Source organism: Ursus arctos, unplaced genomic scaffold (genome assembly GCF_023065955.2).
Source record: "Ursus arctos isolate Adak ecotype North America unplaced genomic scaffold, UrsArc2.0 scaffold_21, whole genome shotgun sequence".
In the NCBI taxonomy this organism is placed as follows: domain Eukaryota; kingdom Metazoa; phylum Chordata; class Mammalia; order Carnivora; family Ursidae; genus Ursus; species Ursus arctos.
This window is the reverse complement of record NW_026622886.1, coordinates 5,425,219-5,439,252: the sequence shown is the minus strand read 5'-3', so window position 1 is coordinate 5,439,252 and position 14,034 is coordinate 5,425,219. Positions and strand designations below refer to the sequence as shown.

The following is a 14,034-nucleotide window of genomic DNA, read 5'->3' as shown; positions in this document are numbered from 1 at the left end:
AAAGGCTTGTACAAAATCAACCAATCAATCAATAAATCCCAACAGGACCTAAATGTAAGCTAGAGAGAAAAAGCTACAAATGTCCTGGAAGACATGTTTTTAAAAAATAATGTGGAGTTGGGGAAATTTTTAAGCAAGATGCAAATCCCAGATGCCATAAAGGGGAAGTTTCAGTTATCTGACCTCTTAAAAAATAAAAATTGCAAAGGACACCATGAACTAAGTCAGACGACAGGGAGAAGCCAGGAGGCAGTACCCTCGATACTTAGAGTAGTCGAAAGCTGAGCACGCACGAAACACGGCAGATCCTGTGAATTAACAGGAAAAGACTGAAGACAAGTTTTTAGAGATGTGAACAAACAATTCCCAGGGATGGCACTCACCCAGGGTCACAGAGCTCCCGGTGGGCGCCGGCAGGACAGAAGGGAAGACCAGGCCTTCTGACGCAGCTGTCTGAGGAGAAATGGGACTTTAACATTCCCAAGGCTTCTAGGTTTGCCTCTGCCGGCATAAACACACAGATAAAACTCACGCCCTCATTGTCGACCCCACAAGTCTACAGTTTGCTGTTTTCAGTTTCGATGCCTGGACCATCTATGCTGTGGCCCTTCCCACCCCCGGCCACTCCCTTCTTTCTGCTGCAGTTTCACAGGCCTGCTCTTCTCTTCCTGCCCCACAATGGGGGGAACAGAGGGCCCCGTGGGGGGCAGGGAGCCAAGCCCAGACATCTCCCTGCTCTGGGGCCCCCACCCTCCGAGCTCACCAAGGAATCTTCTGGGAGCTGAAGCACATCCAGCAGTTCCTAGCTGGGAGGACCTGGCTGGGAGTCTGTGTAGTAATCACACCCGGAGCCCAAACACATGGACCTAAAGGGAAACTGAAAGCATCCACTTCAAGCAGCTCCTGATGAAACAAACACACCCAGGCTGGTCCTAGTGTCCTACCCTCCCTAGTCTGCCCTGACTGCCTCAAAGGGACAGCCCCACACCTGCGTTCCAGGTCCTTCCCTACTCAGCCCTCCTGCCACTGACAGACTGTGGGACCCTCAGCTAATGAGTCTCCCCACAGACCAACGCCCACTCTGGGTGCTTCTTCCCAGCTTCTCCTCTCTGTCCCTCCCACCCCACTTCCTCGTGCGCCTGTGTCTGTCCGTGTCCTCCCCCCACCCCTTTGGATCTAATCAGGACTCTGGACTTGTCCCTGATGTCAGCACAGCCCCAGGAGGCCCGCCCTTGGTAGCCAAGTGCTGTTTGCAGGGATGCAGACATTTGCAGGAGAGAGCTGAGGAAACACTGCTGTTTTCTAGCCCGCTTGTTTCTGCTTGATGACAGATGTCTTTCTTTCTAAAGGAGGACTCTTCTAGGAAGGCTAGTGTTAGGAAAGAGCAAATGGAAACAGCCAGCGAGCCATGTTTCCCGCATGGTCCCTGAGCAGAGCAGCGGCCGTGGCCAAAGCTGAGTGTGTGCCAGGCGCTGTGGGGACCGGCCACGCAGGCAGGTCTGGTTCCCCTGGCAACCCTAGGAGAGACGGGCCCCTGCACAGATACAGAAGCTGAGCGGAAAAGGCCCCACGGCTTGGGAGAGCTGTAGCAGCCGCACTGCTGTGGGCTTTTCTGCTTTGCCCTGGCCAAGGGGCTGGGGGTGGCCCGCACCCCGCCTCCCGCCCCCACACCCGTGCACAGGGAAGCCAACCAGACCCTTCCTTCTGGGGTCCCTGGGCACATGTCCCTGGGGCATCGTGGCTCCTCCCCAGCTTTGAGGGAGGGACAGAGTGACAGAATGATGACCCAAGAATCGCACTCCAGGGCTTGAGATGATCAACCCACGGGTGGGCCAGGAGCTGGGCCTGAATTTGCAGATGGGGAAAGCCAGGTGAGGGGACAGGTGGTGGCTTGGGAAGAGACAAAACAGGTGGCCTATGTAGTCAGCTTTGGAATTCAACCAAGATTTCCAAAACAAAGGAGCCTCCTGGGCGGGTTAGGTGGTGGGGCAGCCTGGCTCCTTAGCCAGCAGTGTTTATGGAGATGGCCCTCTTTCAGAAAGTGGATGCAAGGGCAGTCAAAGCCTAAATTGGGCACTCGTATTACAAAAAAAGAGGGGCGCCTGGCTGGCTCAGTCCGTGGAGTGTGTGATTCTTGATCAGGGCCGTGAGTTCCAGTCCCACATTGGGAGGAAAGATTACTAAAAAAAAAAATAAAATAAACTTCTAAAAAAACTCCAACTACAATAAAAGAAAAACAACAATAGTGGTGCTGGTCACACAACATTGTGAGAGCTTTTAATATTACTGAAGTGTAGCCTTAACAATGGCTGATGGGAATGTGGAGTTATGCATATTTCACCCCAATAAAAAAAGGGAAAAAAGGCAGTCACACAAGGACAAATGCTGGACGATTCTACTCCTATGAGGTACTTAGCACCCTAAAGCAGTCAAACTCATAAAGAGGAAAGGACAGCAGGGGTTGCCAGGGGTGGTGAGACTGAGCCCCGCCTGGGGTTCAGAGAGGAGTCTGGTTGAGGATTCTCTCCCTCTGCCTCTCCCCCTGCTCGGGTGCTCTCCCTCCCTCTCTAGCTCTCAAATGGATGAAAGGATCTTTAAAAAAACTTTTTTTTTTAATAAAAAAAAAATGGTTACAACGGTGAACAACATCCCACGACCTGGATGGACCCAGAGGGTACAATGCTAAGCGGAATCAGAGAAAGACTAGCGCCATATGAGTTCACTCGTGTGTTGAATCTAAGAAAGAAAACAGATGAACCAAGAAAAAAAGACACAAACAAAAAAAAACAGACCTTTTCTTTTTTTGTGAATGTTTCAAGTTTTTATTTAAGTCAGACTCTTAAACACAGAGAAAACACACTGGTGGTTGCAGAGGGGAGGCGGGTGGGCGGATGAGGGGGGCAGGGGCTGGGGGCGAGGAGCGCACTTGCGATGAGCACTGAGTAGGGCAGGAAACTGCTGGATCCCTACAGTGCACACCGGAAACTGCTCTCACACCGCATGTTGACTGTACTGGAATTCGAACTTTTAAAATTCATTAATTAATTTTTTAAAAGATTTAATTTTATCACGACGAGCGCTGAGAGATACAAGTAATTGTCTCCTCATATTGCACACCTGAAACGAACAGAACGCTGTGTATTAACTATACTTGAATAAAAACAAAATAAGAAACAAAAAATCATAAATCCTTACGAAGCCCAGTCTTGGTGGAAAAACCATAACAGCACCTGACCCTTTACTAACACTTTGCAAAGCATTTCCACGCATGATGGTATCTGCCACCACGGCCCTGGGAGGAAAACAATTTTATTTTATTTATGTATTTGAGAGGCAGGCAGACAGAGACAGCAAGCAAGGAGGAGAGGGAGAAGGAGGCTCCCTGTTGAGCGGGGAGCTCAATCTGAGACTTGATCCCAGGGCCCTGAGATCATGACCTGAACCGAAGGCAGATGCCCAACCGACTGAGCCACGCAGGCGCCCAGGAAAACATTTCTTCTCCTCGTCTCACAGAAGAGAAACCTGTGGTTCAGATGGCTGACCCCGCTTGCTCCAAAGCTGGTTTTCCTCGATTTCTTCTCTGGCTCCCACGCGGTCCCCTGTGAAACTGTGGGACGGTGGCGCCAGGAAGACAGAGGGGAGCCTGCTGGGGGCGCTCTCTGCAGCCGGTGGCTCCACGGGTTAGAAGGCAGATGGGAACTCTCTTGATGAGGGAGGGAGCTGTTCATGTAGGGATTTAGTCCTCTGCTTTTAAGAAAAAGAAGGAAGATCCCTCTCTGCCCAGCTGCAAGGCACTCCCCACTGCTGGGGGCCAGCAAGAAACGGTCACAACCCTGAATTTATCTTCTTCCCTGCGGAACTTGTATTCCCAACAACCCTCCCCAGTTTCCTCCTAAAAGGTAGTAAAAGCTCCCTTCCCTTTGTCTCTTGGGGCTTGCTTGTGGTTTGCCATGGTTTGTCCCGAATTCCAATTCCTCTGCTGTTCCCGAATAAACTCATTTTGCTGGTGAAAGAGCGATTTTATTTTTCAGGTTGACAGCCCAGAGGGAGAGAAACCCTTAAAACCCTCAAGTATTCTGAAAATTTTCATCCCTAAGTTCTCCCTGTTGGCTGGAGACAAGTCACAAAACTTCAAATACCATGAGAACTGGCTGCCCGATCTCAGCCAGCGGTGGGGGCCAGCCCGGCAGTCTGAGTCCCTAGTGGCCGCAGGGGGGCTGGGTCTGGCTGCGCCCACGATGGCCCATGGCAACTGGTGCAGTGTTGGATGCTCCTGACATGGGTCCCCGCCTCCAGGGGGTCGGACAAGCTGCCTGAAGAGCGCTGTGGGCCCAAACTCCCCTGCGTCCAGGTCCCCCTTTCACAAACAGTGGAGACGATGGGGTATCACACAGCCCTGCTTGAATATGTGCACCCCACCCCGTTTCTCACTGCACCTCGGCACACAGTAGGTGCTCAATTAATAAGAATTGCTATTTCCGGGGCTCAGGTCATAATCTTGGGGTCCTGGGATCGAGCTCCGCATCTGGCGCCCTGCTCAGCGGGGAGTCCACTTCTCCCTCTCCCTCAGCTGCTCCCCTGCTTGTGCTCTCTCTCCAATAAATAAATAAATTCTAAAAAAAAAATTATTTTTTTAAAAAGAATTACTATTTCCTGAGCGCTCACTGTGTAGGGCAGGCACTGAGCAATCACGGCATCTGGTGACCTCCTTCCGTCTGGGTGCCGGCTGTCCCGATCACCTCCACGTACAGACGAGGACACACACACACTTAAATTTTGAGAATGAGGTTGTTTTCCCCAGACCACGAAGCTGGCCGTGGCTTCCCTACCTTTGCCCACTGATCCTCCCCATCACCACCACTATTCAGCTCTAGAATCACAGGCTTAAAAAAAAACAACCCACAAACATAGACTCACAAGACAAAAAAGTACAGTCCTGTGTACCTTTCACCCCATTTCCCCAGTGGTGACACCTTCCCTAGCTACTATGGTCATTGTCAAAGCGAGGACACGGACCCGGGTTCAAGGAACTGGATGACAGACCTCACTCAAATCTCCCCAGTTTTTGCCCCACACTCCGTCTGCCTGTACGAGAGCCCTAGGACCTGTCGATTCACGGGCCTCTCACAACACTCCAGATTGTTCTGTCTCTGCAAGCAAGCTCCCTGGCACTAACCTTTTAGGGTCACTAACCTTCCCATGACTTCCCTAACTCCTGGCAACCACCAACCTGCTTTCCATCTCTGTAATTTTGGCATTTTGAGAATATTTGATAAGTGGAATCATTCGGTATGTAACACTTCAAGGCTGGCTTTTAAAAAATTCACCCAGCGTAATGCACTTGAGCCCCATCCAAGTTGCTGCCTGTACAAATAGTTCTTTCCTTTCTGTGGCTACGTGATCAGGCTCTAAACAGAGACAGGAGCTTGGAGGCCCCTCCCAACCTCCCAGTGCACTGGGATCCCCTCCAGAGCCCCCAGGTGTGGGGGTTCCACCTCCAGGAAGCAGCAGCTTTTCTGCAGGAAGAGACCTACCTGATGATGGCTTCCTCGCCCTGCCCTGTTCTGACTACTCCCTCCCTGTCCCTTTCCAAAATGTGCGCTATGAACTTCTTTCCCTCTCTGCGTGGTGGGTGGATCGGGCGACCCTGGGACCGCCCCTCCCTCGTGGCAGGGCGGGACCCTGTCCGGCACTTCCCCTGCACAAAGTACAGAGCCCAGTCATGGATCTGAAGGGGGGAGGCCGGATATTTGCTGAGTACTGCAGTGGGTTGAATGGTGGTCCCTAGAGACATGCCCATGACCTCATCTCTGCACCCCGTAACTATGACTTTATGCGGAAAGACCTTACGTCTTCGCAAATCCTCTAAGTTAAAGATCTTGAGATCATCACAGAGTATCTGGGTGGGCCCTAAATCCAATGACTAGGGTCCTTACCAGAGATACCCAGAGGTGACACAGCCGGGAGCTGTGGGTTGGAAGGCCATGTGAAGGCAGAGGCAGAGATCGGAGGGACGCCCGGAGGCGCCACAGCTGGAGAGGCAAGGAGTTCTCCCCTGGAGCCTCGAAGACAGGGAGAAGCACCCAGAGTCCTCTGGAGACTGGCTACCCCACCTGTCATCTGCGGCTCCCTCCCCAGGGGCTGCGAGCTCACCTGCACAGGCGCAGGGGCTGAAGGAGTGGGCTGATGGAGGCCCACAGCCCGGCCTGCCTAGAAGCTCACAGCTTTCCGTAGCAGCTGAACAGGCCACATAGTGGTCCCAGGACCCCGGAGGCGCACAGGTGGGCTGCTTGGGTCCACGCCACAGCCCTTCTCTAAGGAACGCCTTTCCCTCTCTCTTGCAGCTGCAGGGACCTCTTATTTTCCTTGTCCTTGTACTCCAGGAGCCCAGTTTCCCTTAGCCTTTGCTGAAGAACCAAGGAAGGAACAAAAGTTCCGTGGCCTTCTGCTCCAGTATCCACAGGCCCGGTCACCGACTCCCTCGAACTCAGGACGAACCTCCAGAGCGCAGGCTTTGTCTGACAACTAAGGACGCTCCCGGAAGTAAGCACTGAGGTCTGTGTCCCTAACCCCATCCCGGAAGTAAGCACTGAGGTCTGTGTCCCTAACCCCATCACAGGCACAGTGGGTGCTCAGTAACTGAAGTGAACAGAGGTTTCTAGGAGACCCTCTTAGCATCCTTGCCCCTGGCCCAGGCTGCCTTTCTAGCTTACCTTTCCTGCACGACTGCCACCCCTCACCCAAGCCTGTGCCTCGGCCATGCTGCACTACGGGAAGCTTCTAGAAGATGAACAAAGGCATGCCTGAGTGGCTCAGTCGCTTAAGCGTCTGCCTTCAGCTCAGGTCATGATCCCCGGGTCCTGGGATGGAGTCCTGCATCCAGCTCTCTGCTTAGCCAGGAGTCTGCTTCTCCCTCCCCCTGCTCTTGTGCTCTCTCCCCCCGTCCCCCTCTCAAAGAAAGAAATAAATTCTTAAAAAAAAAAAAAAACAAACAAACCAGAAGATGCACAAAGTAGGTGCCCACTTGCAGAAGCCACGCACAGCCCCCCGTCCAGGCCACCCGCGTGGGCAGACAGATGCCAGCAGACACATGGCTCGTAGCACATGGTACTCTTTATTGTGACGCTCAGTGGAAAACATCTGTAAACCAGCTTACTGTAGTGGTGACGGCTGTAACACATGCTAAGGCACTTTCGTTATATAAAAAAGGGGTGGGGCTGGGAGCTCCATTCACTCCTTTGTGACAGCAACTGGGACCTGAATTCAGAGCTTTTTAGGCATATGTAGCTTTCATATATCTTCATGATTTGTTGAGCTTGTTTTCTTTAAAAAAAAAAAAAATGCCTTCTTTGCCATAAGTAAGTCTAAATGCAGCATATACAAAACAGTTAGGAATACAGGTAAATTCAGCAACCAGTGTAGACCAGTGTAGGACAAGCTACTCTCTTCTAAACATGGTTCCAAAGGAAAGGCAGTGATAAAGACTTGGAATTTTATCATTTATTTTAAGAAGGGGAAAAAAAAAACTTTTTTTTTTTTCCTTTCAAACACATCCGTGCAGATGGCAGATTTTTAAACCATACTGAGTCGACAGTGCAGATAATCTACCCTCGAGCCCCAGTCCTAGGATAGGTACAAGGTTATGTGGGAGGGCCACTGGCCCTTCGCAATGCGCTGGCTGTCAGACTTGGGACAAGTCCCTTAACCATTAAATATATTTGGTCCCCGAGAATGTTGGGAGAAGCCACCACTGGCCTTTCCAGCTTGGCCCCAAGGCCCTGTCTGCTCGGCCCAGCAGCCCCACGGTGGCAGGGGCCAGCTGCCCTCGGCAAAGGAGGGAAGGGGGTCGTCATTGCACTTGAGACACTTTGAAAGAGAAAGGGGACCACTGTGGCACTGCCCAGAGCGGATGGGGAGGACGATTCTCCTTCCCCGCCCCCCGCATTCTGTGCCCTGCACAGAGGGGGCGTCCCTGGGCCTGCTCTTACCCAATCACCCAGGGCTCAGGGGAGTGGGGGGCCGACGGGGCAGAGGTTGTGAGGTCGCCATGTGTGATTGCCAACAGCAAAGGAGGAAGGGGAGCTGGTGGCAGAGGTGGGGGAAGGTGACAACTCTTCTGGGGCGTCGGGCTATCAAAACTTCTTAGTCTGAAGAAAAATAGATTCGTAGAAAACTCTCTTTGCCCATCCCCAGTGGCCTCCCCTCCTTGCCTCACCATCTTGTGCTGTGTGGCAAGAGAGGGCCAAAGATCCTGCTGGTCACTCTGTTCCCAGGCCAGGGGCCCAAGACTCTGACTCTTTGGTATCAGGTTCTGAGGGTGGGAAGGGAGCAGGAGGGGACTGCAGCCGAGGAAGCCAAACGCCCTCAGAAGGGCCTGGGGGGTGGGCAGGGAGGCACAGGCCTGAGGTCCCCTGGCCTGGTGGGACTGGGTGGGGCGGTCACGGTCACAGCAGTCCCAAGAAGGTGGAGGGGGGTGCTGCGGGGGCTGGAAAGGGGAGGCGGAGTCATCTGTCGGTCTGTCCGTCCGTCCCGGGCAGCAGGAGGGCAGCAGGAGGAGAAGTTACTCAGCAGCTTTGGCCTCAGCCCCGTCTGCTTTGCCGTCCACCTCCTCGTCCGAGCAGTCGCCAGCACCTTTCCGGGCCATTCGGCGCGGCACGACAAACGGCAGGTCCCCTCGCCTAGGGACAGAGGCACAGGGTCAGCATGGCCGGCCAGGGTGGCCAAGTACAGCTCTCACACTTTAAAGTGTGAGGGACTTTAGGCCCTAACATCTTTAGAGAGACACTAGGCCCTAACATCCTGGGTGGGGAGGGGAGGGGGAAGCACTGTGGAGCCTCGGGAACCACAGCCTCCCACTTTACTGCAAAACACGAGTAAAAACATGTCAGGAAGCTGGGACTGACTGCAAGAGAGAAAGGCCCAGGAGGGGACGGAGTCACCTTCTGCAAGATGCCACTCTTCACACAAACGCTCAAACTTCCTACAAAACAGCTAAAACCAAGAGATAGAGAGGAACTCCACCCCGGACGCAAACACCAACCCCTCTTCCAATCACGTGAACACCCTTAATGTTAAGTACGGACTAGAACGTCTGCTCCGGTTGCTTTTACGCTTATGCGAGAGAGGAACTGAGAATCTTGGAGCGAAAGAGCCTCTGCCTCCACCTCCCGATCCTTCTTCAACGGTGCCGCTGCCGCTCCCGGAGAAACGCACGGCGGCCCCACGGCCGCACAGGCCCGGACGGAGAAGCGCCGCGGGCCGCACTCGGCCAACGCGAACGGGGACCGGCGGGCCACCCTGAGCGCCCGCTAAGGCCGGCCGTGCGACCTGGACACCTCGTCGGCAGGCTGGGGGCAGCCCCGCGGTCCGAGTTTTCAGGCGAGACGGGCCGGACGAGCCCCAGGGCTCCGCGTGTGCTCGGGAGGCCGGCACCGGCGCGGGGGGCGCCTGCCCGCCCAGCAGCGAGGACGGCGCGGCACGGGGGTGCCCACGGACGGGCACGCACAGAGCCGGCTTCGGGGAGCCCCGTTTGAAACGTGCTCCCCGGAGCGCAGGAACCCGGTGGAGGGGAAGCGGCGGCGCGAGGGCGCCGGGGCGGCGGCGGGGCTCACCTGAGCTTGCTCTTGAGGGTGCTGACCTCGCGGTTCATGGCGTCGGCCGTCTCGGTGGCGTCTTCCAGCTCGCGCTGCAGCTTCCGGCGGGACGCGTTGGCCCGCTGGGCCTCCTCCTCGGCCTCCTCCAGCTGCCGCTTGAGCTGCTTCAGGCGGGTGGACGCCTTGTCAGCCTGCGGAGACGTGCGGCCAGCGGCCCGGGTCAGAGGCTCCGGCGCGGGAGGCGCCCCAGGCCCCGCGGCCCTGCGCATGCGCGCACACACACCTGGTCCTTGAACTGCTCGGCGTTCCTCCGCTCATCGTCCACCTGCAGCAGCACGTCCTTCAGCTTCTTCTCGGCCCGACGCACCTGCTTGCAGGCTGCCTGGCGCTCCCTGCAAGGCACAGACGCAGCGGCTCAGGGACCTTCCTTCACAGGGTCCAGCCACCCACCGCCAGCTGGACAACCCGCCCTCGGGCTCACTGGCATCTCCCCCACGGGGAGGCCGGCCATCGTCACCGAACACCCACGACATGCTTGGTCTCCTACGGGGGGAGGCACAGTGACTACCCCATTTCACAGATGAAGAAATGGGCTCAGGGAGGGAGGGGACACAATCCAAAGAGCAGGCATATAGCAAGGAAAGGGAAAACTGAGATTTGGGGCTCGGCGTGACCGGCCCATTCCCTCCAAAGAAGCCTCAGTCTTGCTGAGCCCACAGACTGGCTGCCCCCTGGGCAGGAACCCCCACCTCTGTCTGATTCCACCCCCAGAGACAGTTGTCAAAACCCCCAACTGTAGAGGTGGGCCGTGGGCTCCTATGCAAACTCCGTGAAGCCCCAGCAGAAGCGGTGAGCGACCGTCAGGAGGCGGATGACGGCCTCCGGGGCTTGGGCACGCACAGAGGGGCCTGCAGGCTGCTGCAGGTGATGGACACAAACACGTACTTGGTCTCGTTGTCCAGCTGCTCCTCCAGCTGTGCGATCTTGGCCTCCAGGGCGGTGATGGAAGCCTTGTACTTGGACTTGACAGCGCCCTCCATCTCCTGCAGCTTGACCTTAAGCTCCTTGTTCTGGCGCTCCAGCTGCTGCCGCAGGTTCTCATTCTTCTGGGCGTGGCTGCGCTCGAGGTTCAGGTCGGTGTTGATCTGGTCGATCTGCGGGAAGGAGGGCTGGTGACCACAGGAAGGCCGGGGGGCCCTGGCTGGGGCAGAGGTGGGGCCACTGGGTCCTGCAGAGCCCCTAAAAATACCAGGCCCTGGGCCCCAAGCTCTGGGCCCTCCCAGAAAAGGGAGCTCTCCCAAAGCCTGGGTCCAGAGACCAAAACCAAGGTGGCAGGACACACTCCCCAAAGCACAGCGAGCACTGGGCTCCCGCCAGCAACTGTCTGGGAGGAATACAGCCTGACGCAAAAGAAACACCCGGCGGCCCAGGCCCCGCCCACCTGCAGGTTCGCCTTCTTCAGCCGGTCGTTCACCAGCTCCGTGTTGCTCTGCTCCTCCTCCAGCTCCTCCTCCAGCTGGGCAATGCGGGCCTCCAAGCGCCGCTTCTCCTCCAACGCCAGGGCTCTGGGTGAGGGCAGGGAGAAGTGAGACAGGGCCTGTCCCAGAGGACGGGCACCCCCTGCCCTCCACTGAACACGCCACGCCACGGCTCACCCTTTGCCGCTGCTGTTGGCAATCTCATCGGCCAGCTCATCCCGCTCCTGCTGGGCCTGGCGCTTGGCACGCTCGGCGGCTGCCAGTTCCTGCCATGAGAACACAGACTGTGACCCTCTGGGGCGGCCCAAAGCCCCGCATGCCCCCCTCTCCCATTCCTGGTACTCTGTAGCACCATGCTCCCTGAGCCCCTGGCCCTTCCTCTCAAACCCCCTCCCAGGTCTGCCTCCTCCATGAAGCCCTTCCTCATGAGCCCGTCTGGCTCACAGGGCTGATTCCTTCCAATGAGGCCATGGCCTAGGCACCACATTTGCAAAGCCCCTTTATCTAAGAGTCAGGAGCCAAGTCACGTGCTGGGGATGTAGAGATAAAACTGTCCCGCCCTAATGGGATGCTGCTCCCTCTACGTTCTGGGGAGACCAGAAGTCGGGGGACAAGGCAGGGATATGAGTTAGGGCGAGAGCAAGTAGTCTCTGAAAGCCAGGTGGGTAAGGTGTTCTCAACAGAGACCCACACACAACCTCAGAGGGAGGGCTCACCCCAGGCCCAGGCAAGAGAGAGAGCACAGCCATCAGGCGAGAGTGACCGAGGACATGCCTGGACACCCAGCCCCGCTAGGAGCACTGGGTGGCCAGTCACCTCATGCTAAAGAAGACCGCCTAGGGCGGAGGGAAGTCTTCCATGATATGCCTCACGTGTGACAGACAAGGCGGCAGGGGGAAGGAGCCCCCCCACCCCCGCCCCACCAAGCGCCAATGCTCAGCAGGAGGTGGTAATCACCACAAAGTCTCATTTCATGCAAGGGAGCTGGCCCCAAAAGGTGACAATTTAATTCACGCACACGTTTTCGTCATACCAGGAAGCCCGGCTACTTAATGAAACCCTGCAGGGAGTTCTTTTACGAAGCCCAAACCACCCCCAGCCCGCCGGAGCTGGGCTCGTTGGCTGCCAGCTGTGCTGGCTGGCCCGGGCCGGCTGGGTGAAGGCCGTGGGCTGCCCCCTGCTGGCGAGCCCAAGTGCCCTCCCGGGGCCCGGCCCACCTCCTGCAGCTGGATCATCTCGGCCTCCATGCTCTTCAGCTTCTTCTCGTTCTCCTTGGCCTGCGCCAGGATCTCCTCGCGGGAGGCACGTGTGTCCTCCAGCTCCCGCATGTAGTCCTTCATCTGGGCCTGGGGTGGGCAGGAGAGGCTTGGTACCCCCACCACGGCCACCACCCCTCTCAAGGATACCCCACCCCCAGGAACCTCAGGCTGCGTTCAGCCTGGCACCATATGTAACCAACGTAACAGTGAAAGGGCAAAATAATAAGGACACACGTCTCTTTCATCCGATGTCGTTTTCACACGTTTTTGATCATCAGGATTTATGAAGCACACCTTTGGCCGGGTCAGTCACTGGCTACACGTGAGCCCGAGCTGCCATCTGGGCTATACTTTCTACAACTTCCTGTTGACCTGCATGTGGGCTCTGATGCCCCGGGACACCCGCTCCTCTGCGTCAACGTCCACCTGCCAGGTCAGCGCCCCCCCACTTCGCAAAAACACATTTCCTTTGTTCTTCTCCTGTGATTGGTTTTAACTCTAAAGATCTTGGTCAAATAGCTTTGTTTTTCTTTCCGCAGATAAATCCTACACTGGGATCCCCCAGGCCACATGGTACCAGGTACACCTGCCATCAGCAACGAGGGCACCTACACCCTACGACCTCGCCAACAGACGCTGAATTTGTTCTTCCTGCTGCTGGTTTTCTGGGTGTCATGTGGCTTTTCAAAGCTGTTTTTTAAAATTTGTTATCTTTGGGGCACCTGGGTGGCTCAGTCCATTAAGCGTCTGCCTCAGGCTCAGGTCATGATCTTGGAGTCCTGGGATCAAGCCCTGCATCTGGCTCCCTGCTCAGCGGGGAATCTGCTTCTCCCTCTGCCTCTACTCCTCCCCACCTCGTGCTCTCTAATAAATATATAAAACCTTTTAATAAATAGAATAGCATGAAATTTGTTATCTTTGATACTGATTTTGATGAGCACTAAATAACATGTGGACATACTGATGAATCACTATTATCCTACATCTGACACTAATATAACACTGCATGCTAACTACACTAAAGTTATTATTAAAATAAAAAAACATTACAAAATTTGTGATCTTTAATTATCGGTGAGGTGAGAATTTCCCAAGTGCGTATTCTGTGCTTTGGGCGGCACACAGGGTTCTGTGCTCAGCTCCGAAGCGTCAATCACTGTCCACTATGGCCGGATCAGGTCAGGACCCGGGCCCGATCTGGTTTCCTCTGGAAATCTACCACCAAGTGACTCCGTCGCTAACGTCACTGCGTTTCTAGGTTTACGTGGGCTTGTTTCTTTGTTTACTACACACAAGTCCGTGACCCTATAGCAAGTCTGCTTTCTGTTCCAGGGCGAAGGGCAGACCGGTCCATGCGCAGAGAGGGGAGGGGGCCGTCTCTCAGCGCTCACCAGCCACGGGGCTGGTCTCCCGGCCCCGCTCGAGCCCAGAGCCACAGCCGGGAGCTCACCTGCAGCTTGCGCAGCTGCTTGATGGCCTCGTCTCGGTTCTTGTTGGCGGAGTCGATGTGGGCCTCCAGGTCCTTCAGGTCCATCTCCAGCTTCTTCCGAGCGGCCACCGCCATCGAGCGCTGCTTCCTCTCATCCTCCAGCTCCGCCTCCATCTCCCGCACCTGGGGACAGGCCCACGGCTCAGGCGGCGGCACCCACAGCCACACCCTGCTCCGCTCTGAGCCCGGGTGGGCTGCACGGGGCCTCTGGGGGC

General features: G+C 55.9%; 2 protein-coding genes across 14 annotated transcripts in view; both read right to left on the bottom strand.

Moving 5' to 3' along the window:
• Positions 1-1,131, bottom strand: part of LOC113255995 (apolipoprotein L3-like) — a 51,267-nt gene extending 50,136 nt beyond the window's left edge. For 5 of the 13 annotated variants that reach the window (XM_048218165.2, XM_057316478.1, XM_057316479.1 and 2 more), the window contains exon 1: positions 384-751. The gene's annotated coding sequence lies outside the window, so the exon portion shown is untranslated. Of the gene's footprint in view, positions 1-383 lie in introns of all 13 variants that reach the window. The other 8 variants (XM_048218164.2, XM_048218167.2, XM_057316482.1 and 5 more) reach the window with 6 other exon arrangements.
• A 5,964-nt stretch (positions 1,132-7,095) lies between these two features.
• Positions 7,096-14,034, bottom strand: part of MYH9 (myosin heavy chain 9) — an 89,564-nt gene continuing 82,625 nt past the window's right edge. The window contains exons 34-41 of the mRNA XM_048218171.2: positions 13,781-13,942; positions 12,289-12,417; positions 11,249-11,337; positions 11,035-11,158; positions 10,539-10,747; positions 9,877-9,985; positions 9,612-9,784; positions 7,096-8,678 (exon numbers count right to left, since the gene is read on the bottom strand). Of these exons, the coding sequence (XP_048074128.1) occupies positions 8,561-8,678; positions 9,612-9,784; positions 9,877-9,985; positions 10,539-10,747; positions 11,035-11,158; positions 11,249-11,337; positions 12,289-12,417; positions 13,781-13,942 (1,113 nt within the window). The 3' untranslated portion in view covers positions 7,096-8,560. The remainder of the gene's footprint in view (positions 8,679-9,611; positions 9,785-9,876; positions 9,986-10,538; positions 10,748-11,034; positions 11,159-11,248; positions 11,338-12,288; positions 12,418-13,780; positions 13,943-14,034) is intronic.